The 8,159-nt window shown below is 52.1% G+C and overlaps 2 protein-coding genes across 2 annotated transcripts in view; one reads left to right on the forward strand and one right to left on the reverse strand.

Annotated features, from left to right (window-relative positions):
* LOC104532910 (glycogen phosphorylase B) overlaps window positions 1–1,077 on the forward strand; it is a 16,008-nt gene extending 14,931 nt beyond the window's left edge. Inside the window, exons 17-19 of the mRNA XM_029087534.1 lie at window positions 3–102; window positions 239–305; window positions 578–1,077. The gene's annotated coding sequence lies outside the window, so the exon portion shown is untranslated. The remainder of the gene's footprint in view (window positions 1–2; window positions 103–238; window positions 306–577) is intronic.
* A 2,589-nt stretch (window positions 1,078–3,666) lies between these two features.
* The window catches only part of ABHD12 (abhydrolase domain containing 12, lysophospholipase), a 24,430-nt gene continuing 19,937 nt past the window's right edge, over window positions 3,667–8,159 (reverse strand). Inside the window, exons 7-12 of the mRNA XM_010178239.2 lie at window positions 7,199–7,236; window positions 6,929–7,008; window positions 6,053–6,135; window positions 5,217–5,295; window positions 4,797–4,924; window positions 3,667–4,213 (exon numbers count right to left, since the gene is read on the reverse strand). Coding sequence (XP_010176541.2) covers window positions 4,174–4,213; window positions 4,797–4,924; window positions 5,217–5,295; window positions 6,053–6,135; window positions 6,929–7,008; window positions 7,199–7,236 — 448 coding nt within the window. The 3' untranslated portion in view covers window positions 3,667–4,173. The remainder of the gene's footprint in view (window positions 4,214–4,796; window positions 4,925–5,216; window positions 5,296–6,052; window positions 6,136–6,928; window positions 7,009–7,198; window positions 7,237–8,159) is intronic.

Raw genomic sequence — 8,159 nt, forward strand, 5'->3', positions numbered from 1 at the left:
AGAGCTGCGACAGGCCATCGACCAGATCAGCAGCGGCTTCTTCTCTCCTCGGGACCCCGGTTGCTTCAGGGATGTTGTGAACATGCTCATGTACCATGACAGGTGGGTCCTGGCGAGCATCCCCTTTGGTGGGCCGCTCTCAGCCTGCCCACTCCTCCTCCCCCTGCACAGGGGCTGAGCCCTGCCTGCTGGGCTGGGACCCTACCCAGGGAAAACCCTGCTCTGCTTTGGGTTTCAGGTTTAAGGTGTTTGCCGACTACGAGGCCTACATTAAATGCCAAGGGCAAGTGGACCAGCTGTTCATGGTAAGAGCTGGCCACTCCTGAGGGGGAGGGAGGGGGGTCCTTGGCCATGGCAGTGCAGTGGGGAGACTGGGGTGAGTGTGCTCCTGTGGAGCCGATCTCACAGACACTGCACCCTGTGGGCGTGGGGCAGGGTGAGGCAGGTTTTGCTTCAGCAGCCCCACACTACGGCATTTAAACCAACCAAGTGTGTGTGGGCCATGCATTGCAAGGCTGTGAGCCAGGACAGAGCTGGGCCAGGGACTGACCTCTGACATTGCCTCTCCTCTTCCCAGGACCCCAGGGAGTGGACTAAAAAAGTCATCAGGAACATTGCATGCTCGGGCAAGTTCTCCAGTGACAGAACCATCATGGAGTACGCCCGGGAGATCTGGGGTGTGGAGCCATCTGCCACAAAAATCCCCCCACCCAACCTCCCCCGGGATTGATGCAAGCACAGAGGGAAGGAAGGAGGGAAGGGTTCCCAGCCCGGGAGGCCTCACCTGCATTTCACCACCAGTCAGATGGGCTCAGCTCTGCAGAAATAAGACCTCTCCCTCGGTGGGAGGGGTAGAAGGATGCTCTGAGGAGGAGCCCTGACTGAGGAACAGGGGCTGGGGGAGAGGCAAAAGGACCCTGTGTTTGTACCCATGTACCCAGCCTGCATGTGCTGCATAGTGCTTTTTAGTGAGATGACCACAGATAAGTCTTCCACAGCTGTGCTCCATGATTAACAAGGGCTTTCCAACTAAATCCTCCCCTCTCCCCCTGCATGCAGCCTGCCCTGGCCTCCTTGACCCTGCCCCACAAGCAGGTTTAGCCAACACAGAGAGCATGTTGCATCTCCTCCAGTAGGGTCTTCCAGTCCCAAAGCTAGAGGAGGGTGAGGCCACTGTCTGCGCCTCTGCTCACCCCCTTTCCCAGTAACACCTAGAGAAGGTGGGGCTGGCTGTTAAAGCAGCTGGCCCCAGTGCAGGCACCAATGTCAAGTGCTATGTGCCACAAGGAGAAGGAGAGAGAGCAACTTCCTTGCCACAGCCTCCTCCCACGCCTCTTTGTTACCTGAAAGCCCAGTAACCAAGCCACTCCAGGGATTTTTAACCTCCATGTTTGCATAGAGAGGGTTGTATCTCCCACTGCCAGCAGGCTTTTGGCTCTCCAGGCACAGCTGTATGCTGGGCACTACCCAGGGGCTGAACATGTATCACATCTCCTGCATCCCTCCGCAGGTGGGTCACGCTGCTCTGTGTGTCCCTCGGTGCTGGGGTCAGAGTTTAACACCTGTAGTGCTGTGTAGTGCACCAGTACTCCCCTGTGTGACACCAACTCATTAAAACCACCCGAACACCTGCTGGTTTGACTTCAGGCTGACTTGTGACTACTCCAGGCCATGACACCTGAAGCCATGGTGGCCTTCCTCAGCTGTGGCTTCATGGGATGTGGTCCCCACCAGCTGGCACAGTGCTGGCACCATCCTGGGGGTAGCACACCCATGGAAGAAGGGTCAGTCTTGCCTGTGTACAGGAGGGAGCTGGTACCAGAGGCTGTGCTGGGCTAGCCAGGGCCAAAGCCATTTACCTGCACCCCTGGCATGTTGCCTGTATGCACTGGGGGTGGGGGGTACGGTGTTGGGATACCCTGCAAATGGCACACAGAGCTCCTGTGCTGGAAATCCCACAGGCAGCTCCCTTTTCCTCCATCCCCAGTGGGGAAGCAGAGCCTCACCTGCAGCCAGACTACAGGCACAGACCCACTGGGCTCCAGAAGAGCTGCTCGCCCAGAGCTGGACTTGCCCAGTCCTGGCTGCAAGCCCATCTCCCCCCACAGCCCTACTGCAGCCCTGCCACACACCCAGCTGACCTGCCCACCTGGGGAAAAGAAGTCCCAAAAACTGCCAGGTAAACTGGTTGAAGCTGAAGTGATCAGCAGTCAATGCCTTTATTAAAACTACACCACTTTTAGATAAACATTTCGGTTTAAATTTCCAAGCGTATCACTGGCCTGCTACTGGGAATGGCGGTGTTGGGACCACCAACCCCAGCAGTTCACCTGCTGGACCCTCGGCTCTGTCGCCCGGGAGGAAGGCAGCCAGCCAGCCCCTGGCTCCGGCTGCGCTTTGCCCCAAGCCAGCTGCCAGCAGCAGCATGAGCTGGAATGTGCACGTTCCTCTGCAGAGCCAAGGAAGTGTTTCTCTTCTGTCAGTGCAATAAATACAAGTGCGTCAAATGTAACTTTAAGTGGCACAGTCAGCATATGAGCATCACGGGTCAGAAACCTCGGGGACAACCACACTACGGCAGAAGAATCTCAGTACAAGAACAAGCTGCTGTCGGCTTTGCAACTAGCATGGGCCTGCAGATAGAACTGGGAAGCATGCTGAGCAGTTTACACTACGCTGTACACCCCTGAACAGACCCTTCAGGCGGCACAATTCACTCTGAGCACTACTGACTACACCTACAGCACCTGGTGTTGGCTATATTGGCTGACGGGGGCAGGGCTGGGTCCCCAGCCAGACACCACAGAGTCAGCGTATGACCCTCTCCCATCTCAGTGCAGAGCTCACTGGTGGCATAAGCCAGCCCCTGTTCTAGCCCCAAGCAGGGGAAGGACACCCCCAGAACCTCTTCTCCTGGGACAGGCTCATTTCCACTTCTGCCTCCTGGACAATGTGCTCTGACCACAGCTGTGAGACAGGCTGAGAAGTGCTACAGCAAGTGCCTGTGATGCCCAGAGCACAGAAGGGAGGTGGAGGGAGATGGAGGGACACCCCAGACTGTTATTTTTGCATCAAGAACTGCATACCACTGCCTGCTTTTAACTACAGAGGAAGAGTGTAGCCACCAGGAGCAGGAAAACCTGATCTTTAACTCCTTAGTTAAAAGGTAGTTGAGGGAAAAAACCTGCCCTTCCCACCCAAAGGAAGCACATGTCTTGTCTGGGTGTGTACAGGGAGAACAGAAGACATCCATTCCCAAATCCTGGGTCCACATTGTTCATGGAAGGGGGAGATCAAGCAAAAAAAGTAATCTCACACTTTCTGGCTTAAACTCACAAGTTTGCAATTTATCTACATAAGCCACTTCAGTCCTAATAGGAAGTGCATAAGGAGAAGGGGAAGAGCTCCACACACGATAGCAGGGGTGGGAGCAGAAATGATGTTCAGAAGGAAAAGAGCACAGAAAAGGTAAAAGGGCACTAACCTTTTCCATTACACAGATGTTTGAAAAGGAAAAACAAAAACAAAACCAAAAAAAACCCCTTTCATTTTATTTCCAAATGTGTGCAATTAGCCCAACACTTGCAACACATTGTGACTGAAGAGCTAAATAAAAATGTCTCACCACCTGGATCTTCCACGTATTTGTAATTACAGCCACTTAGCGAAAAGAAAAGGCAAAACATGTATTTCCTAGAAAGAGAACACCTCAAACTCAAGAAAGACAACTGTGGTATGGACACACGGCAAAAGCCATTCGCCTACAAATAAGTCTCTACATGATCCAAAAACAGCAGCAGTGTTTAAAGTGAAGGAAACACCCTTGGTCATGACACACGTGTCCTAGGAATGTCTGTCCTCAGCGGTACCAGGCTGGATTGGCCAGGCTTTGTTGTGCTTACATTTTTCATGGTTTGGTACTGGCTCCTGGGCTGTTCTCGCCCCTCCATTCACGTCAAAATGAAGCCAACAACTTCTTTCTTCTACCATCACAGATGCTGATGCTGGGAGCTGGAGTTGCCAAGGGTACACATCAGGACCGGAGTGGGAATCCCTGACCTCCTCTAGTGCCAGGGATGGAAGAATGGCAGACTGATCCACAGGGAGGGGAGAGGAAAAGGAGAGAGAGGAAGGAAAGAGAGGAAAATCTCTGTGCTGCCAAGCAGCTAGTCTTCAGTGATGATGCTCATGTTCAGATTTTCCCAGGAATTCCCTAGGAAAGGAAACGAGACAGCAGTGACACTTGGCTCTCCCACACTCTGGTGCGTGCTGCAGCCTGCAGGTCTCCCCATTGCCCTAGCAAATCACAGAACGGTTTGGGTTGGAAGGGACCTTAAAGATCATCTAGTTCCAACCCCCCTGCCATGAGCAGGGTCACAAATTAACCTCAGTACCAAGGCTCAAGCACCCGCAGCTACAGGGAACAGCACTGAGCCTTGCTCTCACTCCTCAGCAGCTCCCACCACGAGGCAAGCAGAAGTAGCTGCTCTGCAAACTCCTCCAGAGCATCCAGCTCACAGCAGAGATGAGCCAGAGAGGAGAAGTGCTCCCAGCTTTCTGTGGCTCTCCTTTCCAAAACCTGCTCTGCAGGGATCTGGAGGGCTCTGACTTTGTGCTAAGCCAGCCCCAGCATCTCACCCACTCTGGAGACCAAAGGCGTTTTCAGAAGAGCTGCCAATACAGGCGCCCATTACCCATCTCTCTTGCTCCCGGGCGCAGGTCACAGTGTCCCCCAAAGCCCCGGGCCCCAGTTTCCCACCCAAGCCAGAGCAGACCCCGGTTAGTTGGGCTGTTACCGCAGTATTCGAGGTAGCTCTGGACTCCTGTAGATGTACTTGTGCCGGTAGCCGAGGTCTGTGTGGAACGGAACAAACTGCACTTTGTAGTCTCGGAAACTCCGTGATGTTGCAGCAATGTTGTAAAGCTGAGTTTAAAGAGAGGCAGGTGAGGGACACATGTCACTGCAAACCAGCTACCCCTGCCAAACCAGCACCCCTCTCAGGGGTGGGTTAATGGGCCCTGCTTGACCAGCTTTGCTAGCTCTAGCTCCGTTTCACTATTGATTTGCCACCTCCAATACCACAGAATCTGCAGCCCCTTTGGGCTGTGCACTTCTACACACACCTTCCTATTGCTGACTTTTGGCCTGGCTGGGATGTCATTCCATCCACACCAGTTCCTCCCACTAGATCAGTTTCCAGAGCCACATATAATACCTTCTTTCCCAGATGAAATGGTACCACTGGGTCATCCTCAGCATGAAGGATGAGCAGGGAGCAGGAAATGTATTTCACACTGTAAAAGAGACAACAATGTCAGGAAAACTCAGTGCAATCCCATGCCTCTCTAACACCAACACACTTGGATTTTCAGGGAAACCACAATGACAAACGTGTCCTGTGGGTCATTAACTGCAGTTCGGATCTTGAAAACACCATTATCTTGGGCACCATTCATCTCATCTATAGAAAATTTACTAGTGAAAGTCATCCTTGTAAAAGCCATTTGCTGCTTAGACCAGAGAAAAGTGGCTCGCCCCACTGTAAAGCATCATCACCCAAGGACTGGTTTGGTTTCAGTACTGGAAACCAAACTCACAAACACTCAGGCTCCTGAATGAAAGACTCAGTGAAAAGAGACAATATTATAACGTGCAGGGTGGCTTATGCAAATGCACAGCAGAGAAATCTTCCCAAAGCTTCAATGTCCCAATGATACTGTTTAATGTGTAACATACACTTGAAAAGAATAAATCATGTGAATCACGTGGACCAAATTAGCACATCCCTGAGAAGTCTCTGTGCTCTCTGTTGCACCTGTCCTTATTAAGAACAATTAAAAAAGAAAGAGCTCCACAGTGCAAAGCTGTGTTGCACTCAGGGCTGTGAGAGCAACTGAAATCCCTTCAGCAAGTGTAATGGTTCAACAACCAAAAAACCACCCCAAAAACCAAACAAGAAAAGCAGAGTATGCAGTCTGATGTCTGCCCTCCTTGATGCCTGCCACAGCTTGCTGCAGCCACAGCTGAAACCCCAGCAAAGAGGGAACTCACTTCTCATCGTTTGCAAATTTAATTCCACTTGTCGTGATGGGGTCAAGGAAGAACCAGTCAAACCCAGGGAAGTATCTGTATATCTGAGAGGAAAGATTTGCGTTAGTGGCAGGCACCAGCAGGACAGTTACACAAACAGCAGTAAGGTGGCAGGCCACTGCCATCCCAGTAACATCCCTTGGCAGCCTGAAGTGAGATGGTCTGTGTTTCCACCAGCATTACTTTTCCTCTCCTGTTCCAGGCCCATCGTAGCCTGCTCAGGAGCAGGCTCTCTGGGTGCTTGTATGGTCAAGGTCTCTAGGTATCATGCTGCTGTTTGCAACAGTCTTCCTGGGAGAGAGCTTTATCCCAGGGCACCTCACTAACCTGGACACATCCAGCACCCAGTTTGGGTGTCTGTTCAGCTCAGAGCCAACTCACAGCCATGCTGGATAGAAGAGATGGCCACATCAGAGTGAACTCACCACACGAGCACAAAGGGGCTGCATGGACAGGGTAGTGACCAAGAGAAGCCCAGCTCTGCCATTGCTTTGCTCACAGCCCACAATAAAATAGCTTCCTGCAACAGAGAAGCTACAACGCAGGAAGAATGGGCTGCCCACTGCTGAGAGCAGAGTTTATCTTCTCCTCCCTACATTTATGGCCCTGTCTGATCCCAGTTTCTGTTTTCTTTAAGCAGGCTCCACATACGGCTCTGGTACTGTTTATTGTACTAGTGTTCCCAGGAACTTCCTTAAGTGCAGCTCTTTACCCCTGACACTTATAAATATCACTGCTGCCCCACAAGTCACGCAGTTAGCTCAGCTACAACACTTCTGAAGGCTGATTTCTAAGTACAGCTACATGCCACTAGTGTTAGAGCTGCTGTGTACTTGCCACAGAAAAGGGGTGACTTCGCGCCTCCTCCCGTATGTTGGTGAATGGAGATTCCAGTATCAGGGCATCCGGGGGTGTTTCTGAAAAGCCAAAGGCAATGTGCTGAAACGCAGGGGTGCAGACAGCCAGCAAGGTCAGGGTCTGCCTTATGAGAGCAGCTGCCACCAGAGTGCCAAGGACAGCCTTGTCACAACCACAAACTTATGTGGAAATCTGGGACAGCAGCAGAACCCGGGCTGCATGGGAAGAGCATCAATCCACCAGACTTACCTCTCTCGCAAAGGCGCCTCACCAGATTTGTTGCGACCCTGGAAAGAAGAACAACAAGCATTTAATCTGGTGCAGGCCCTTGTCGAAGCACCAGGCTCTACTGGCAGTAGGTGGCAGAGGTACAACTCAGTTGCTGTAACACTAACCCCTGACACTGAGGTTTGGGCAGCCAGTCCACAATGACTTGGGTTCCCACAGGTCTCCCATACCCAACTGTCTCAAATGGCACCAGGTGCCTGCACTTAGGTAAGTGAACAAGTCCAAGGAACCAGCACACCATGTAGCCACTTGGAAGGACCTCCTTTAAAGTGACTTGCAGGCTCCCAGCATATCTGCAGCTGTGACACAGCCTCTTACCCCCAGACCACAAGGGCTGAGGAAGAAAGAGGGGAATGCAGGGCTGCGGGCAGAGAGGTGTTGTGCTCCAGGCAGCTGGAGCACAGGGTCCCAGAGTGACACTGCAAGGAGTTTCCATAGCTGGGTCAGAAAGCAGCAAGGTCTCCCCCATGCATCTCCCTAATGGTACAGGGATATTTCCACAGCTGATGAATCCTCCAAGCACAGCATATTTCAAAAACCTCAAGCTCCAGGCTGGCTATGGTCACCAGGGAACTCAGCTGGGGATCACAGTCCCAGGCCACTCAGATTGCAGCACACTGGGAAAGGTCAGAAGCATGCTTTGACCCAGATAATGATCCTCAACATAGCAAAAATCTAGAGGAAGAGCCAAAGGAAAAGCCTTTGCCTTTGCTCAAACAAAGCAGGATGTTTGGTACCACAGCAATGAAAAGGCACTATCCTGAAATACCTTCCTGTCCCAGGAACACATCTGTTGAACAGTGAGGCAAGTTGTCGTGGTCTCAAACACCTTAATCTGCACACAGCTCAACTCAAAAGTAACTTTTGTACTTGCCCTCTGCTCCTCTACAAATCAAGAGGGTAAGAGCACACGCTGCCTGCT

Source organism: Antrostomus carolinensis, unplaced genomic scaffold (genome assembly GCF_000700745.2).
Source record: "Antrostomus carolinensis isolate BGI_N321 unplaced genomic scaffold, ASM70074v2 scaffold9111, whole genome shotgun sequence".
In the NCBI taxonomy this organism is placed as follows: Eukaryota; Metazoa; Chordata; class Aves; order Caprimulgiformes; family Caprimulgidae; genus Antrostomus; species Antrostomus carolinensis.